The following is a 19,924-nucleotide window of genomic DNA, read 5'->3' as shown; positions in this document are numbered from 1 at the left end:
TATCATTACTTGCAAAACTCTTTAGGGTTTCTAACTGAGTTTAAACATTTATTTGAATAATAATTTATTCTATTCATTACAGTTGTATATGATTTATTGCACTAATACCAAATAATAATATAATAATCATCTACAACTCTAAAACATTGTTTGTAAAAAAATAAATATCAATAATCTTCCAGGAAAATATATTTTCTGTTTTGTGAATATAGAAGAGAATACCACTAATTTCAGTGTGCATATTTCAAGTTTTAAAACATTCCCTTTTTTTAACTGTCCTGTGTTATGTGACGAGTAGTATTGAAATAAAGTGCTTTGATCTTTATTTGATTAAGTTATTATTAAACAGCAGTAGTTGTAATAGTGAAGTTTTAGAAATCAATATCGTATTTAATCAATGTCACTTTACTTGGCCTTGTTTGACTTTACAGATCTTGTCGGAGACTTCTTCGGAGTCTTCTTCTTTGGGGAAATGACTTGTCGCTCGAGGACCTCGCTGACTGCCTCTGTGCATTCTGACACCCTGCTTTCGTCCTCTGTGTCTGTAGGGTACATCTGGTTGCTCTTCACAGAGAGGTGGTGGCTCGACCCTTCCCCTGAACCTGTCTGTGAACTCTTCTCGCTGTTGGATTCTGTCTCTGCCTCTTCATTCAGGACGTTGTCCAGTGAGCCTGGTTGTGATTCCATGGAAGACTCGGTGGGCTGACCACTTTTTCTAGATGTCCCAGAAGGTCCATCACTATCACTGTCGTCTTCAGACTGTCCTTGGCTTGTGACGTCATCCCCCTCATCAGCTGGATCTTCCTCAACAGCATCGCTGTATTCAGCAGTATCATCCTCAGCTTCCTCAATCTCTTCAGCTTCCGGCTCCTGCACCCCTTCCTCCTGTTCTTCCTCATCAGAAGCCTCATTTTCAGCAGTTTCCTCCTCAGCTTCCTCCTCAGCTGCTGCCTGCTGCTCCTCAACTTCTTCCTGCTCCTCCTCAGCAGCACCATCTTCAGCTGCATCCTTCTCAGCCTCCTCCTCCATTCCAGCCTGCTCCTCCTCAGCTTCTTCCTTCAGCTCCTCAATAGGAGTCTCCTCAACTTCTTCCATCTCCTCAGCTTCCTCCTCCGCTTCCTCCTGCAACTCCTCAACAGGAGTCTCTTCAACTGGAGTCTCCTCCTCCTTCTCCTCCTTCTGCAGCTCCTCAACAGGAGTCTCTTCAACTGGAGTCTCCTCCTCCTTCTCCTCCTTCTGCAGCTCTTCAACTGGAGTCTCCTCCTCTTCTTCCTCCTCCTGCAGCTCCTCAACTGGAGTTTCTTCAACCTGAAGCTCAGCCTCTGCTGAGGTATCACCCTCCTCCTCTTCTGGTTTGTGCTCTTGTGCCTCTGACTCCTCGTTGTTACCTTCAGTCTCTGAATCCTCAACATCGGCGTAAGCACTGTCTTCAGAGTACTCTGCTCTGGCCAAGGCATCGAATGAGGTCATTGGAGTTTCCTCAACAGTTTCCTTCACGTTGCCCTCCCTGATAGCTGGCACCTCTGATTGTTCTCCCTCATCTGTCGATATTTCCAAATCAGACTCATCCTCAGCTTCATCTTCTCCGTCGGCTGAGTACCCAAAGTTTCCGCAGCAATCCTCTTCATTGGTTTGGTCTTGGCTTCCATTTTCAAAGTCCTCGCTGTCTGCGTTTAATTTGATTGTATTTGCTTCTTCTGCCTCGTTTCCTGCATTGTCTCCAGCATTTGCATCATCTTCTTGTTCTGTTCCTGTCTCCTCCGGGACCATATCCTGGTCTGTTGTTTCTCCCTCCTCTGCCTCGTCGTCTGCTTTTATCTCCGATACGTCATCATGACAATCCGTCTCCTCAATGTTTGACTCAAATACAGGCTCTTTTTCCTCTGCTGTTTCATCCTCCCCCTTTTCTACATTCTCCTCAGCTTCACCTTCAGCTCTTTCCCTTGCTGCGTTGTCTTCTACTGCCTCAGCTTCTGCCGATTCTTCTCCTGCATTTTCATTCTCATCTCCTCCAGTTTCATCTCCGGCTGTCTGCTCTTCTCCCTCAGCTGTTTCAGCTTCAGCACCCTCCTCCTCTCCTACTGTTTCATCGTCAGCTGTCCCTTCTCCTGCAGTTTCAGCTGGTGCCGACTCGTCTCCAGTTGTTTCAATTTCGGCCGACTCATCGCCAGTTGTTTCATTTTCTGAGGACTCATGCCCTGTGGTTTCATCTTCTCCAGGTGTCTCATCGTCTGCAGTCTCAGCTTTAGCAATCTCCTCTTCCCCTGCAGTTTTATTGTCGGCGTCTTCTTCCCCTGCTGCATCATCATTGGTTTCTGCCTCTGCCTCCACTGTCTCTTCATCTCTGGCAGCTTCCTCTTCTGCTGCCTCAAATTCAGCATCCTCCTCCCCTTCAACTGTTTCATTTTCAACAGTTTCAGCTTCTGCAGTTTCCTCGTCAGCTGTCTCTGCCTCAGCACTCTCCTCGTCTCCTGCAGTCTCCTCTTCAGCTGCTTCTACTTCAGCAGTCTCTTCTCCTGCTGTTCCATCATCTGTCTCTGCCTCAACAGTCTCCTCCTCTCCTGCTTCATCTCCCGCTGTCTCTGCCTCAGCACTCTCCTCGTCTCCTGCAGTCTCCTCTTCAGCTGCCTCTACCTCCGCAGTCTCATCTTCTTCTGCAGTTACATCAGCTGTCTCTGCCTCTGCAGTTTCAGCTTCAGATTCCTCCTTTCCTGACATTTCATTATCAGCTGCTTCAGTGCTCTCCTCTTCTCCTGGTGTTGATCCTGCTGCTATAACAGTCTCCACTTTATCAGTTTCTTTTTCTCCATCTTCATCTTTTCCTGTCTCTGCTTCAACTTCTTCCTCTCCTGCAGTGTCTTCTTCAGATGCCTCTTCTTCTCCTACTGTTTCGTCATCAGCTGCTGTCTCTGCTTCAGCAGTTTCTTCTTCTCCTGCTTCATCTTCTGCTGTCTCAGCTTCTGTTGTTTTTGCTTCAGCTTCCTCCTCTTCTCCTGCTGCTTCATTATTAGCTGCTGTTTCTGCTTCAGAAGTTTCTTCTTCTAATGCTTCATCTTCACCTGTCTCTGCTTCAACTTCCTCCTCTTCCCCGGCGTCATAATACACTGCTGTCTCTGCTTTACCACTCTCATCACCACTCTCTCCTGCTTCATCTTCATCTATCTCAGCTTCAGCATTCTCTGATTCAGCATCCACCTCCTTTCCCTCTGCTTCATCAGCTGCTGTCTCAGCTTCAACAGTTTCTTCTTCATCTGCTTCATCTTCAGCAGTATCTGTTTCAGCTTCGCCCTCTTCTATTGCTTCACCTTCAGCTGTCGCTTCTACATCAGCTTCTACTGTCTCAGCTTTGTCACCCATTTCAGCATCTTTTTGTTGTGATTCCTCCATCTCCTTCTTAGCCTCATTGATAACATTTTCAACAAGAGTTTCCGCTGCTTTGGCTTCATCCAAACCTTCAGTCTCATCTGCAACATTGACTTCTTCTTGTATCTGTGGTGGACTGTCCTTTTTCAACTGGAGAATTGACTTTAAATCAAAAGCATGTGTAATGCCAGCTTTCACTACCACCGTTTCGGTGTCATCTGTAACATCAGCTTCTTGTGTCTTTGGAGTAAGTTCCTTTTTCAACTGAAGAATTGACTTTAGATCAAACGCCATGATGACTGGTGCAGTATGCAGGACTTCTGCAGGAAGCAGTGGCCCCAATTCCATTTTCTTTTGTAAACATGCTTCACAAGGGCAATATTCATCATCACTCCGTTGGTCACTGAAGGAAGTGCAGGTTGCATCGTCACTTTTATCCTCCCGGTTATCAATGGACCGGTCACGCACGACTTTCAGTCTTCTTCGCCTTGTCTCTGTTTGTGCATTTGATTCTCGTGACAAGGCTTCTTTGGGTGGTCTTGGTCTTCCAGCTCGACCGTGGATCTTCCTCAGTTCCCTGTCGATGCTTAGTTGTATTCTCCCCCTCACATCATCTTTCAGTTCAGCTATCATGGCATTGAGCTGTTCGTTGTTGTCCAAGTTCCAGCGAACCTTGAACTCAGCCATGGCATCCATATAATGTGTCATGAACTGCTTCTCTAGTTTGTTCAGTAACTTCAAGACCCAGACAGGATCAGGATCCAGGGAAACCTTTTTGGCTAGTTGTGCCCTTTGGACAGATGGAGGAGAACCAGAGCTTGTGTCCTCTCGAGGGTCTGAGCTCTTATTGGAAGACGGGGGTGTTTCTGGTAATTCTCTCAGACTTTCATTTATAATGGTGTCATCAGACTCCGGAACGTCTTCATCTTTTTGTTTCTCTTCCTCCACTGCTATTGGTCCTTCTCCTCCTTCTTCGGGGGTCCACTGGACCCGACTGGCTATGTCCGGAGTGGCTGTATCAGGCATTGGTGCTGAGGACTCTGGGCTTTCATCTTTCTGTGCCATTTCATCAACTTCTTGTACCTTCACCAACGCTTCCCCCTCTGCGTTCCTTGCCTGAGCCACACTGCCTGAGCCTGTTGAGCCACTGCTGACGTCCACCCCAGAGGAGGACCTTGCTTTCCCATCACCGTCCACAGAGTGTTGATCACAGCCATTCTGCTGTTGCATTCCACCTTCTGCTGGGTCACACAACCAGAGGGACTGGAGGATGTTCATTAGCTCTCTGTACCTTGTGTCCTTGGCGTTTGCATCGTCGTTGGGATCAAAGTCTATCAACTGCAGCTTTGCGAGGCAATCCAGGAGACCTCTGGCTGAGGTGCTCAGTTTACGTCCGTACACTGGAGAAACTTCAGGTAGGCTGTTACACCGGTCAAGCGTGGGATTCAACAGGACTTTCATCACCTGAACTGAGGAGTGAAAGCTCTTTGATACCTCTTCCTGTGGAGCGGTGCAGGGGCGAGTGTCTTCTGGTGGGCTCTCTGGTGGGGTCTCCGCTGGCTCCTCACTGTCAACCACATGGTTGGCCACTGTCTCTTTGAGCTTTTCCTTTTTTTCATTTTGAGTTTCACACTCAGCAATGTCCTCTTTTGGTTTTTCCTTTTGCGGTAGTTCTTCCGGTGAATGGCCTCTGTCACTAAATTCATCCCCAATTTCATACATCACACTGTCGGACGGTATTTTCTTAAGCCACTCATTCACAACCTCTGTTGGAGAGGCGTTAGGTAGACTGGAGGGAACCAGCTCAGAGACTTCTCCTTCCGGCGGCTGTTGGCAGAAACTGAGTAAGGAAACCCCTTTCCTCTGTTTACACTTGCCACTCTTGTCACTTTTGTTGTCACTGACATTCCTGTCTGTCACTTCCAAGGGGCCATTGCATGAGATTTTAGAGTTCTCTTCCACTGGATCTGCTGCATGTGACTTATTACTGTCACTTGAGCCACCAAGTAAAATAACAGGTCGTTTGATTTTTCTGGGGGTTGGTGGGCAGTCTGGTGGGGTAGGAGTGAGACAACTCTCTGACGCAACAGAGTTAGGTCTGGGAGTGTCCACATGATCTCTAGTGGCAGTCTTATTTGACCTGTTTGTCTTTCTTGAAATTTCACTCCCTTTGTCACTTTTGGCGTCCTCCGTATTGTTTTTGTCCTTTTGTCCTTTGACTTGTAGATGGGAAGACACGTTGGACATGTTGCTTTTAGGTCTCTCAGCCACTTCAGCAGTTGTACTATCTTTCGGTTTGGAGCTACAGTACATGCATTCAGATTTGTCTGATGCATTGGTCCTAGCTGACTTTGCAGACTTAGCAGATACAGCACTTGGTGCATTCACCACATGTTCCTCAACTTGCTCTTCAGCTTTTTCTATAGGATTTACTTCAAAAACGTTGGACTTCCTTGATCTTGCAGATACGTGTGACTTAGCCGATACAGCGCCGAGTGCTCGTTCCTCTGTTTTATGGCCGGGTTCAATAACTGAAACTTTAGACTTTTTAGATCTTGCTGAGACATTTGATTTAGCTGACGTAGCACTAGCTGCTCTCTCTTCAGAGTCCTCTACATCCTCTCGTGCATTCACTTTGGCAGTAGCATATTCTGTTCGGTCTTCAAGTTCAGCAGTTTCTTCAGCTGGAACTTCAGAAGTTTTAGATTTTGTTGATCTTGCTAAAGCATTTGACTTGGCTGACATGGCACTAGCTGCTCTCTCCTCAGTTTGATCCTGTTCTGCAGCGGGATCATCAGAAATGTCGTATTTCTTGTGTCTCGCTGACATATTGTACTTAGCAGACATAGCGCTGGATGGTCTCTCCGTTTCTTTGACACAAAGTTCAGAAACCTTGGACCTCTTTGATCTTGCGGAAACATTAGACTTAGCTGATTTGCCAGACACGGCACTGAGTGCTCTCTCTTCAATGTTTTCCAATTCTTCATCTCCGTTTTCCACAGGAAGAACTTCTGAAGCTTTAGGCTTCACATGTCTTGTAGAAACATTAGATTTAGCAGACATACTGCTGGGCGCTCTCTCTTTAATTTGATCCTCTTCTTCAGCAGGAATTTCAGAAGCTTTGGATTTGTTTGGTCTTGCTGAAACATTAGACTTAGCTGACTTGGCTGACATTGCACTGGGACCTCGATCCTCTGTTTCATACTTAGGTTCAGCAGTTTCTTCAGCTGCAACTTCAGACTTAGCAGACATAGCACAAGGTGACCTTGCTTTCAATTTCTTGCATCTTGCCGAAACAGCAGACCTACCAGACAACGCGCTGGGTGCTCGCTCTTCAGTTTCCTCTTCAGGACAAAGTTGAGAAACCTTTGACTTATTTGATTTTGCAGAAACATTGGACTTAACTGACTTAGTAGATATAGTGCTAGGTGCTCTCTCCTCCTTTTCACCCGCTTCTGCTTCAGCCAGAACTTCAGAAGCTTTGGATTTCTTGGATCTGACAGACACATTGGATTTCTTTGATATCGCAGAAACATTCGACTTAGCTGACTTAGAAGACGTAGCACTAGGTCGTCTCTCTTTAATTTCTTCCAATTCCTTGTCTTCGTTTTCCTCGGGAGGATCTTCAGAAGATTTCGACATCGCTGATCTTGCAGAAACATTGGACTTAAAAGACCTAGGAGCTCTGTTGTCTGTTTCTTGCGCAACCTCAGTTTCTGCACTTTCTTCAGCTCCCTCTTCGGTGTCTTCCTCAGCAGCTTTAGATTTCTTCGATCTTGCTGAGACATTAGACTTAACAGATATAGCACTGGGTGCTCTCTCCTCAGTTTCCTCAAATTCATCTTCTGCGTTGTCTTCAGAAGGATTATCAGAAATATTGGACGTATTAGGCATAGCTGATCTCTTTTCAGTTTCATCAGAAACAAAGTATTTATTGAATCTTGATGATCGGTTGTACTTACAAGACATAGCGCTGGAAGATCTCTCAGTTTCGTCAACACAAAATTGAGAAACCTTGGTCTTCTTTGATCTGGTAGAGACATTGGACTTAGTTGACTTAGCTTCCGTTTCGGGCTCAGATTCATCAGTTTGTTCAGCGGCAACGCCCTCAGTTTCTTCTACCTCTTCTGCTTTCTCTCCAGCTGGAACTTCTCCAGCTGTTTCTTCCTCTGCTTCTGCATTTTCCTCAGCGGGTGCTTCAGAACCAGTGGACGTAGCAGACATACCACTAGATGGTCTCTCTTCAGTTTGATCCTCTTTTTCTTTAGAAACATAGTATTTCTCATATCTTCCTGACCGGTTGTACTTAGCAGACATGGCGCTAGATGCTCTCTCCTCAGGTTCATCCTCTTCTCCAGCGGGATCATAAGGAACGTAACATTTCTTGTATCTTGCTGACCGGTTGTACTTAGAAGACATGGTGCTGGATGATCTGTCATCTTCAACACAAAGTTGAGAAACCTTAGTTTTCTTTGATTTTGCAGAAACATTAGAATTTTCTGACATAGCACTAGGTGCTCTCTCTTCAGACTTTTCCAAATCCTCTTCTCCGTTTTCCTCAGCTGCAAGAGTTTGATCGTCTTCTGCAGCGGCATCATCAGAAAAGTCATATTTCTTATGTCTTGCTGACATATTGTACTTAGCAGACATAACGCTGGATGGTCTCTCCGTTTCTTTGACACAAAGTTCAGAAACCTTGGACTTTGATGTTGCAGAAACATTAGACATAGAAGACATCGCACTAGGTGCTCTCTCTTCAGTTTTTTCCAATTCCTCTTCTGCTGTTTCTTCAGCGGGAACATGAGAAACTTTGGACTTTCTTGAGGCGTTAGATTTAACTGACAAAGCAGTTGATGCTGTTTTTTCATCATCTTCCGGTGTAACGTTTTCTTTAACTGCCACTTTAGACATTTTGGACTGAGATCTTGTTGAGACATTTGATTGAACTGACATGGCACTTGAGGATCTTTTGTCTGTTTGATGTTCCTGTACTTCTACGTCGTCTACAGCTGAAACATTGGACTTCCTTGACTTTGCTGAGGCATTTGATATGACTGACATGGCACTTGATGATCGCTCTCCTGAATGAACTCCTTTCTCCCCAACTTTGGACTTCCTACATCTGGTAGAGACATTTGATTTGGCAGAGTTTGCTCTCTCCTTTGTTTCTGGGTCTTTGTTTTCAGTGTCCTCTGAAGGGTTCGCTTCTTGACTCTCTTCTTCTACTGCTGTTTCAGCATTTTCATCATCAGCTTCCATTGCTTCTAGTGCTTCATCAGATCCTTCAAATTCACACATCTTTGATTCTTGGTCATCTTGTCCATTTGATGGTGCCAGAGACACAACTTTGGTGGATTTCTTGGACTTGGTAGAGCGCACAGAAGATGCCTTGCTACTCGGAGGCCTGGGAGTTAAATGTTGCATAGGTGTCGCTATAGGTGAGTTCAAAACAGCAATTATAGTGGGTTCCTCCTCTTCTGCATTACTATTCTGAGAACATGCACACGCTCTCGAAACACTTGGTGGAAGATTGTCGTCCTCATCGTCGTGGTCGTCACTGAGCGACGCCAGGATCTGAGAGGAAAGACTAACAGCAGACACAGGCCGATCCTCTTCCTCTGCATCAGTGATCTTGACGCTGACCTCGCTCTGAGACTCCTTGGAGGGAGCGGAGGATAAACTATCAGCTGTAGGCTCATTGTTATCCGATGCCTGGGTTGTAATGTCAATCCATTCACTATTGCCAAGGCTCTTGCTCTTGTCCTCAGTGGAAACTCTAGACCTACTCTTGGCGGACGTTGTTGTCGAGTGCACTTCACTCCTGCTGCAGCCGCGGCTGATGGTGGAGTACTCCACCATGGAGTCGCCCCCTTCCTCCACAGTCTGCTGAAAGCAAGCAGTCTTCTCCACCACGTGCTCGGTGATCTCCTCACTGGACATGGTCTCCACTGATCCTTCTTTACGTACAACGGTGTGTGAGGAGGCACTGGAGCTGGAGGAGGTGACGTGGCGGACAGTCCTCTGCCCCCCCGAAATATGGGTCTTCCTGATCTCATAGTCCTGGCAGTGGCCGCAGCAGTTCTGACAGTGAGGGATGTCCAGATGCTTCTGGTGCAGCTTGGTGATGTAGGCATCGTCAGCCTCGCCTGGTGACTCGGAACAGCTTTCCACACTACTCTGCTGTAGAGAGCAGTTATCATGGTATCCTTGGAGGTATTCATTGTTCGTTCCTACCGACTTCTTTACTTGTGTGGACCAATGCAGCGTCTCGTCATTCAGTAGTCGGAAACGCACTTTCATTTCCATTGACAAGCTGCCGTCTTTGTTGACTAGTACCCTTTTCTCGATGTCGTCTTCCAGCAAGCCTTCACTTGAATGAGGGCATGGGCCTACGTGGGCTGGGGATGTGGAGTTGATTGGTGGGAGTGATTTGTCCGATGATATGGAATTCCTGGCTGACCGGTTGCTGAATTCAGATCTTAAGTGGATGACGCTTTTCTTTGCCTCAAGTCCTAAACCGCCTGTAGAAGTGACAAGCAGAAAGGAACATAAATTATCAGTCATTGGTTTACAAGAAGCCTGACGATGAGGAAGTCTACATTTTCCAGTAAAACAAGTTCAGACAGTTCTTAAAAGAATTATCAGATATGTCGTTGAATATGAATAATGAGTTATACATTAGACCAAAACATCGCACTTTTTCCTTCGGAACCGCCTCAATTTGTCGGGGCATAGACTCTACAAGGTGTCGATAGTATTCCACAGGGATGCTGGTCCATGTTGACTCCAATGCTTCCCACAGTTGTGTCAAGTTGGCTGGATGTCCTTTGGGTGGTGGACCATTCTTGATACACGGGAAACTGTTGAGCATGAAAATCCCAGCATCGTTGCAGTTCTTGAAACAAACCAGTGCGCCTGGCACCTACTACCATAACCCCATTCAAAGGCACTTAAATATTTTGTCTTGCTCATTCACCCTCTGACAATCCATGTCTCAATTGTCTCAAGGCTAAAAAATACTTCATTAACCTGTCTCCTCCCCTTCATCTACAATGATTGAAGTGGATTTAACAAGTGACATCAATAAGGGATCATAGCTTTCACCTGGTTTCACCTGGTCAGTCTGTGTCATGTAAAGAGCAGGTGTTCTTAATGTTTTATACAATCAGTATATACAGTATCTAATTGCCAGCACAGTGACGTCTCATTAGGCAAAGGAATTGCTTTGCTTAACATAATAGCAGTATATTTGTTGAAATTACATATATAAAGATATTGAGAAATTGTTGACATATGTTGGTTTATAAACATTTGATGACAGTTGCTGACATAAAAAAGGGCATTCTATATCAATATATTTGATTGATTGAGTGATTGATTGGTTGATTTATATAGTCATACCATTTTTCTGACTCTCCTGTCCTTCACTGGGCATGCTGGAGCGTCCCAGTGACTTTGGCCTCAGTCGTGGAAGTTTGTCATCTGAGTTTTTCCGGAGGTTCTCCAGAAGGATGGGGTGGGAGGGCTCACGGCCCACACAAATCAACACACTGGGGCACTGCAGGAGACTCTGAACACTGTCGATCTGAAACAAAGAAACACACAGAGAGCCAGGTGAAAAAATGTTTTACGGTAGATACGCAGACTAATAGAGGACAGACAGTTAGTCAAAAAATCAGCTATGATCTAAATTGAGATTGTCAGGTTTCTCTAGCAAGACATTTTGATCTCAATGAGACAAACGTGTATGAATAGTTACATAAACATACAGTGGGGAGAACAAGTATTTGATACACTGCCGATTTTGCAGGTTTTCCTACTTACAAAGCATGTAGAGGTCTATAATTTTTATCATAGGTACACTTCAACTGTGAGAGACGGAATCTAAAACAAAAATCCAGAAAATCACATTGTATGATTTTTAAGTAATTCATTTGCATTTTATTGCATGACATAAGTATTTGATCACCTACCAACCAGTAAGAATTCCAGCTCTCACAGACCTGTTAGTTTTTCTTTAAGAAGCCCTCCTGTTCTCCACTCATTACCTGTATTAACTGCACCTGTTTGAACTCGTTACCTGTATAAAAGACACCTGTCCACACACTCAATCAAACAGACTCCAACCTCTCCACAATGGCCAAGACCAGAGAGCTGTGTAAGGACATCAGGGATAAAATTGTAGACCTGCACAAGGCTGGGATGGGCTACAGGACAATAGGCAAGCAGCTTGGTGAGAAGGCAACAACTGTTGGCGCAATTATTAGAAAATAGAAGAAAATATAAGAAGTTCAAGATGATGGTCAATCACCCTCGGTCTGGGGCTCCATGCAAGATCTCACCTCGTGGGGCATCAATGATCATGAGGAAGGTGAGGGATCAGCCCAGAACTACACGGCAGGACCTGGTCAATGACCTGAAGAGAGCTGGGACCACAGTCTCAAAGAAAACCATTAGTAACACACTACGCCGTCATGGATTAAAATCCTGCAGCGCACACAAGGTCCCCCTGCTCAAGCAGGCGCATGTCCAGGCCCGTCTGAAGTTTGCCAATGACCATCTGGATGATCCAGAGGAGGAATGGGAGAAGGTCATGTGGTCTGATGATTCAAAAATAGAGCTTTTTGGTCTAAACTCCACTCGCCGTGTTTGGAGGAAGAAGAAGGATGAGTACAACCCCAAGAACACCATCCCAACCGTGAAGCATGGAGGTGGAAACATCATTCTTTGGGGATGCTTTTCTGCAAAGGGGACAGGACGACTGCACCGTATTGAGGGGAGGATGGATGGGGCCATGTATTGCGAGATCTTAGCCAACAACCTCCTTCCCTCAGTAAGAGCATTGATGATGGGTCGTGGCTGGGTCTTCCAGCATGACAACGACCCGAAACACACAGCCAGGGCAACTAAGGAGTGGCTCCGTAAGAAGTATCTCAAGGTCCTGGAGTGGCCTAGCCAGTCTCCAGACCTAAACCCAATAGAAAATCTTTGGAGGGAGCTGAAAGTCCGTATTGCCCAGCGACAGCCCCGAAACCTGAAGGATCTGGAGAAGGTCTGTATGGAGGAGTGGGCCAAAATCCCTGCTGCAGTGTGTGCAAACCTGGTCAAGAACTACAGGAAACGTATGATCTCTGTAATTGCAAACAAAGGATTCTGTACCAAATATTAAGTTCTGCTTTTCTGATGTATCAAATACTTATGTCATGCAATAAAATGCAAATTAATTACTTAAAAATCATACAATGTGATTTTCTGGATTTTTGTTTTAGATTCCGTCTCTCACAGTTGAAGTGTACCTATGATAAAAATTACAGACCTCTACATGCTTTTTAAGTAGGAAAATCTGCAAAATCGGCAGTGTATCAAATACTTGTTCTCCCCACTGTATATCAGTATCACAGTATCAGTGCACCCAGAGACTAAAGCGTTAAAGGATAGTAGCTGAACCTTGGCCATATGGTTAAGTAAAGGTGATACAGGATATGGCTAAGAACTAAGGCCATCATTTTTTAAATTTTTTAAATTTTACTTGGCAAGTCAGGTATTAACAACACATTCTTATTTACAATGACGGCCTACCAAGGAAAAGTGAGTTAACTGCCTTATTCAGGGGCAGAACGACAGATTTGTTTAACTTGTCAGCTCGGGGATTCGATCTAGCAACCTTTCGGTTACTGGCCAAACGCCGTAGCCGCTAGGCTACCTGCCGCTAATCTACCTGCCGCCAGGCTACCTGCCGCTAACCTACCTGCCGCTAACCTACCTGCCGCTAGGCTACCTGCCGGACATAATGGATTAAAGCCATGAACAACATGAAGATGTTAACAAGTTCAGGAAACATAAACATCTGCAATCTTAATTTCCTCCCACAGTACCATTTAAGATAATAATTAAAACAGCATTCTTATATGATTAGCATGAGCTGATTACAATGAGGGGAAGTCTGAAATAGCAAATAAGGTTGGTTCAGTCCACGATAAAATTAGTTCAGACCAACTCAATGTTGACTCTTATCCATGACACTTTAAGGTGGAGCATTTCCCCCCCTATGTAAGTGTTTTGAGCATCTGGAAAACCATTTTATAAATCCAATCAATTATTAACTTCAAGTACAGTAGTCAAATACAATGTAACTAGAAAAATATTTTTCCAACAGGCCTAAATTGCAGCCAATAATTAGAGAAAAGATATCTGTTCATTATTTCATGGGAACGCAAACAGTGGAATAGCTCTTGAAGCTCTGATGAAGTCTGTTAGTCAGATACGTGAGATAATTAAACATAAGTGATACTGGCAAGCACAGTGTGCAGGATTTTCATTTTCATTCAAGTTCTCATCAAATAATTCCCAAACACCGAGACTGAGGACCACACCGGACAGAGACTGGATACCACACCGGACAGAGACTGGGGACCACACCGGACAGAGACTGGGGACCACACCGGACAGAGACTGGGGACCACACCGGACAGAGACTGGGGACCACACCGGACAGAGACTGGGGACCACACCAGATAGAGAATGGATACCACACCGGACAGAGACTGGATGGTGTTATAAAGTTACAGTACAGCATAATGACAACCTAGGAATTTATATGATCAAGTACACACGCTACTCCCGACTCTACTCCCGACTCCTGAATCTACTCCCGACTCTACTCCTGACTCTACTCCCGACTCCTGAATCTACACCCGACTCTACTCCCGACTCTACTCCCGACTCTACTCCCGACTCTACTCCCGACTCTACTCCCGACTCCTGAATCTACTCCCGACTCTACTCCCGACTCCTGAATCTACACCCGACTCTACTCCCAACTCTACTCCTGACTCTACTCCCGACTCCTGAATCTACTCCCGACTCTACTTCCGACTCTATTCCTGACTCTACTCCCGACTCTACTTCCGACTCTACTCCCGACTCTGCTCCCGACTCTGCTCCCGACTCTGCTCCCGACTCTGTGGTTCCGGTTGAATTTCCATATTAATATGCGAGCAGTAGTTCCATATTTTGTACAAATCTAGCACCAACATTACTCAGTGATTATATACTCACCTTCCTTAGTTTGCACAACATGTGTGAATTTGGGTAAGAGTGTAAATAACTTATTTGGAAAATGAAATATTATCCCAAAAAGCTTACCGATGTGTAACATGTCATGTTTTGCCAATCGTACAGAATTGTATACAGAGCAGTAGTGTGGGTTACAGACCCCCAGGAAGCCCATTCATACAAGACAAGTGATCTTTGAGACTGATCATAAAATCTTGTGAATGGTAAAAATTAGACTTTTCAAATATAATTCCTCTGAATTTAATCTATTCGATTCGTTTTTCTATTGTACATTAAGTTGTGTTTATGGCTCACGGTGCATTTTCAAACTATAAAACCACCCTGGCAGTTGAACCAGATAAATGTTTTTTTATCCGCAGTCACACGTAGCCCAGATGAAGATAATTAATCGTTGCTGTGGTGGAGGATGCATTTCTGAGCTACTCCCGGTCTCCTACTACTTGTGAATTCTCAACACTGACCTGCTTATTTCAAAATAGCTCCGTTTTGACTAAGATGAATAGTTAGTAGGGCTGACACATCACCTTATTGTCTGAATATACTCCGTGTGTGAGGGAATATCCCGATTGCTTGACAACTTTCCCTTATTTTTTAAATAAGTTATCTAAGATGGGAAAATGATAGTCTTTCAAGGTCTAGTAACATAGTAATAACATCTTTATCAATTAAAGCACATCATAATTACCAACCATTACACTTCCATCTGACTTCGGGAGGAACAAGTCTCATAACCTCCTTCTCAAGCATTGCTACATATGTAGGATCTTAATTTGAACACCCTGTTGTTGCAGGAAAATGTCCTGCACTGTCACACCCTGATCTGTTTCACCTGTCCTTGTGATTGTCTCCACCCCTTCCAGGTGTTGCTTGTTTTCCCCAGTGTATTTATCCCTGTGTTTCCTGTCTCTCTGTACCAGTGTATTTATCCCTCTGTTTCCTGTCTCTCTGTACCAGTGTATTTATCCCTGTGTTTCCTGTCTCTCTGTACCAGTGTATTTATCCCTGTGTTTCCTGTCTCTCTGTACCAGTGTATTTATCCCTGTGTTTCCTGTCTCTCTGTACCAGTGTATTTATCCCTGTGTTTCCTGTCTCTCTGTACCAGTGTATTTATCCCTGTGTTTCCTGTCTCTCTGTACCAGTGTATTTATCCCCGTGTTTCCTGTCTCTCTGTACCAGTGTATTTATCCCTGTGTTTCCTGTCTCTCTGTACCAGTGTATTTATCCCCGTGTTTCCTGTCTCTCTGTACCAGTGTATTTATCCCCGTGTTTCCTGTCTCGCTGTACCAGTGTATTTATCCCTGTGTTTCCTGTCTCTCTGTACCAGTGTATTTATCCCTGTGTTTCCTGTCTCTCTGTACCAGTGTATTTATCCCTGTGTTTCCTGGCTCTCTGTACCAGTGTATTTATCCCCGTGTTTCCTGTCTCTCTGTACCAGTGTATTTATCCCCGTGTTTCCTGTCTCTCTGTACCAGTGTATTTATCCCTGTGTTTCCTGTCTCTCTGTACCAGTGTATTTATCCCCGTGTTTCCTGTCTCTCTGTACCAGTGTATTTATCCCCGTGTTTCCTGTCTCGCTGTACCAGTGTATTTATCCCTGTGTTTCCTGTCTCCCTGTACCAGTGTATTTATCCCTGTGTTTCCTGTCTCTCTGTACCAGTGTATTTATCCCCGTGTTTCCTGTCTCTCTGTACCAGTGTATTTATCCCCGTGTTTCCTGTCTCGCTGTACCAGTGTATTTATCCCCATGTTTCCTGTCTCTCTGTGCCAGTGTATTTATCCTCGTGTTTCCTGTCTCTCTGTGCCAGTGTATTTATCCCCGTGTTTCCTGTCTCTTCGTCTTGTATGTTTCCAAGTTAACCAGCGTTTTTTTCCCGTTTTCCTGCTTTGCCTTTTCTCCTTTTTCTAGTCCTCCCCGTTTTGACCCTTACCTGTTCTAGACTCTGTACCCGCCTGCCTGACTATTCTGCCTGCCCTGACCTCGAGCCAGTCTGCCACTCTGTACCTCCTGGACTCTGGTTATGATCTTTTGCCTGTCCACGACCATTCTCTTGCCTACTCCTTTTGGGGTTCTGATGGATCCTCATGGAGTTACCTTGTTATCTATGACCCCTTGCTGTAGGGGTTCTGATGGATCCTCATGGAGTTACCTTGTTATCTATGACCCCTGCTTTAGGGGTTCTGATGGATCCTCATGGAGTTACCTTGTTATCTATGACCCCTGCTGTAGGGGTTCTGATGGATCCTCATGGAGTTACCTTGTCATCTATGACCCCTGCTGTAGGGGTTCTGATGGATCCTCATAGAGTTACAGGACCAGTGTCAGAACCACTAAAAGGCTCAATTGGAGAGAAGTGGAGAGCTGCCCAGGACTTTACAGCATGTTTACCCTGGGTGGAACAGGGTGGAGGCCTGGACTAATAGTAGGGATATGGCTGCTACCACAGAGGAAAGAAAGATAGAGCTGATAGGGGAGGGGCTACAAGGATAGAGCTGATAGGGGAGGGGCTACACGGATAGAGCTGATAGGGGAGGGGCTACAAGGATAGAGCTGATAGGGGAGGGGCTACACGGATAGAGCTGATAGGGGAGGGGCTACAAGGATAGAGCTGATAGGGGAGGGGCTACAAGGATAGAACTGATAGGGGAGGGGCTACAAGGATAGGACTGATAGGGGGAGGGGCTACAAGGATAGAGCTGATAGGGGAGGGGCTACAATGATAGAGCTGATAGGGGAGGGGCTACAAGGATAGAGCTGATAGGGGAGGGGCTACAATGATATAGCTGATAGGGGAGGGGCTACACAGATAGAGCTGATAGGGGAGGGGCTACAAGGATAGAGCTGATAGGGGAGGGGCTACAATGATAGAGCTGATAGGGGAGGGGCTACACGGATAGAGCTGATAGGGGAGGGGCTACAAGGATATAGCTGATAGGGGAGGGGCTACACGGATAGAGCTGATAGGGGAGGGGCTACACGGATAGAGCTGATAGGGGAGGGGCTACATGAGAAGGCTGTACTGACAGACAGGAAACCCCTGAACCGGCTCCAAACAACCCAGAGAAATCTCTGCCTCTTAAGGAGGAAGTAGCCTTTTCCTGAACAAAACGTTGATGCTGTTATCAATACAGTTATGTTCCGAATGGAAAAATAGAATCTCAGCATCATAATATCAGCTTGACTCCGCTTTGGCTTGTATGGTCATTATAATTCCTACCACTAGAGGGCTCTCTTTCACGCTCACACTCCCAGGCTTCTCCAGGTAATATTAGAGACTACCAAAGAAAAGTAATGTCTCCACAGTCCTTTTGCCTTCTAACATTTTCCAAATAAAATCATTAATTGTGATGACTAGAAACAATCATAACAAGTTCTGTTGATTTCCTAAAACTCCTTTTAGTGGTGAAGGATGCAGACTCACGCAGAAGTCATACATATTATGGCGACAAGCACACCAGAGAAAAGGGCCTTAGCCCTGCTCTCCCATTCTAAGGCTAGACTTCCACTGAAAAAAAAGGCCTGTTTCTAGGCCCGGGAATTGTCAGGGATTTCACAATACAATATTAGCATGATAGTTAAGGGTGCTGATACGATATGTATTGCGATATTCACGATTCTACATGTATTGCGATTTGATACTACGATTCAATGTTCCAAACATATTGCTCACTATGTGTCTGCTGCAGAGGGACATTTGTTTTGATCAGTCATGGAAATATAATACTGAAAAAATATATTGGATCACTATTTAAAAAAATTATACTTAGAACACGCTACAGAAGGAAAAATACCAGAGTTTTGAAGCAGGTACAGCCGACCAGTCGCAAATATATTATTACAATATCCTAAAAAAATAATATCCCAATATGTAACTGTTTTTACCCATCACTATCTGCTTCATATATCTAACGATAAACAACGCTTCACTTTTGGGGAAAACTTAAAGTTACCCTAAACTAGCACACCAACGGTAATATCTAGTGACGTTGAGGAAGTAGACCGTGTCACCTTGCGTCCCTCCAGAGTGTACAGCTTCCTGACGTGGTACTGCATGAAGTCAGACAGCTCCTCCAGAAACAGGCTCAGGCTGCGGAGGGTCCTGCGATGGAGCACGATGGTCCTCCGAACAGAGGGGTCGCTATTCTTCACCAGCACCACCGTCTTGTGGAGGTGGTGGTGGCAAGAGGGCTCGGCAGGGACCTCCTCAGGCCGGGCCGGCCGCCTGCGAACATACTGCTGGGGGTGGTGACGGTGGGAGTGTGGGTGGACCGGAGGGAGGTACCAGGCTGATGCCTCTCTCTGGGCCTCTCTCTGGGCCTCTCTCTGGGCCTCTCTCTGGGCCTCTCTCTGGGACTCCTCCCTGGCCTCTGTGGCCTGGGCGCACAGGTAGCACCCCCGGTCCTCCAGGGTCTCCTGGTGAATGGCATCCCCACCATGGGTGGATCTCCTGGGGGGAGGCGCGGGGGCAGAACGCAGCCCGAAGGGGAGCAAGGGTTTGGGGTGGTGGTGGCTGCCCTCATCCAAGATGGCATCGAAGCACTGGAATCTGCCCTTGTGGGAAGACATCTTTGTTTACTTCCTGTCTGACTGCTCTTACTTCCTGGTTAGTCCACGCTTCTCGATGAAGGTGTGTAGAGAAAAGTGAGGAAAGGTGGGGGTCAGGTCAGCGCAGGCAGGTGGGTGTCGTGGTTAAACTGACTGGTTGTCTAGGTGCTGGTGGTCCACAGGATAACTGTGTTCCTCCCACTCGCCCAAACTGGAAGAGAGGAAGAGAGAGAAAAAGGTCAACGAGGTCAGATGACATCATGAACAGAACACGTTTACTTGTTTTGCGATGAGAGAAGCGTTTAGTAGCTTGTGCTCAGGAATATAAATCGATTCAAGTACGTGTGCACTTCAACACCTTTACACAGGATCATTTCACCGTCTCTGGTGTAAAATGGAACAGGCTTAGAGAATAAGTCTGTAGTCTCACCCGCTCTTATACCTTAATGGAGGCTTATGTCTTGTACTTAAATGTAAAGGTAACTGCCAAAATATAGGAATCAATTGAGTGAACAAGGGACACAAAGTATATTGAAAGCAGGTGCTTCCAAACAGGTGTGGTTCCATACATCCCATCATGCTTTAGGATTGTGTATAAAAATTGTCCAGTTGCCCATTATTTTGGCTACCATGGCTAGATGAAGAAATCTCATAGGGGGTTTAAAGGGTGTGTGTGTGTGTGTGTGTGTGTGTGTGTGTGTGTGTGTGTGTGTGTGTGTGTGTGTGTGTGTGTGTGTGTGTGTGTGTGTGTGTGTGTGTGTGTGTGTGTGTGTGTGTGTGTGTGTGTGTGCGTGTGCGTGCGCGTGCGCGTGTGCGTGTGCGTGCGTGCGTGTGTGTTTTTGTTTAACTATCTTTGTGGTTACCAGAAGTCTTTACAAGGATAGTAAAACAAGAAAAATGGAGTGACATTTCAGGTTTAGGGGTTAGGTTTAGGTTTAGGGT

At 45.6% G+C, this 19,924-nt stretch overlaps 1 protein-coding gene across 1 annotated transcript; it reads right to left on the bottom strand.

Annotated features, from left to right (window-relative positions):
* Window positions 1-258: 258 nt before the first annotated feature.
* Window positions 259-19,003, bottom strand: LOC139555793 (microtubule-associated protein futsch-like). Its single transcript, XM_071369194.1, has 3 exons — window positions 18,446-19,003; window positions 10,765-10,948; window positions 259-9,884 (listed from the first exon to the last, which is right to left on the bottom strand). Exons 1-3 carry the CDS (start codon window positions 19,001-19,003, stop codon window positions 406-408), a joined length of 10,221 nt encoding a protein of 3,406 aa, XP_071225295.1. The 3' UTR covers window positions 259-405.
* Window positions 19,004-19,924: the final 921 nt, after the last annotated feature.

Source organism: Salvelinus alpinus, chromosome 27 (assembly GCF_045679555.1).
Source record: "Salvelinus alpinus chromosome 27, SLU_Salpinus.1, whole genome shotgun sequence".
NCBI classification, from domain to species: domain Eukaryota; kingdom Metazoa; phylum Chordata; class Actinopteri; order Salmoniformes; family Salmonidae; genus Salvelinus; species Salvelinus alpinus.
This window is presented reverse-complemented; position numbering and strand designations above follow the sequence as displayed.

What these genes read in the sequence shown, in the direction of transcription:
- LOC139555793 (XM_071369194.1), bottom strand. Translation starts at nt 19,003, where the DNA reads ATGTCTTCCCACAAGGGCAGATTCCAGTGCTTCGATGCCATCTTGGAT. An exon ending in ACACTCTGGAGGGACGCAAG is followed by an intron (nt 10,949 to 18,445) that starts GTGACACGGTCT and finishes TCTTTGTTTCAG; the next exon opens with ATCGACAGTGTTCAGAGTCT. An exon ending in ACAGGAGAGTCAGAAAAATG is followed by an intron (nt 9,885 to 10,764) that starts GTATGACTATAT and finishes TCACTTCTACAG; the next exon opens with GCGGTTTAGGACTTGAGGCA.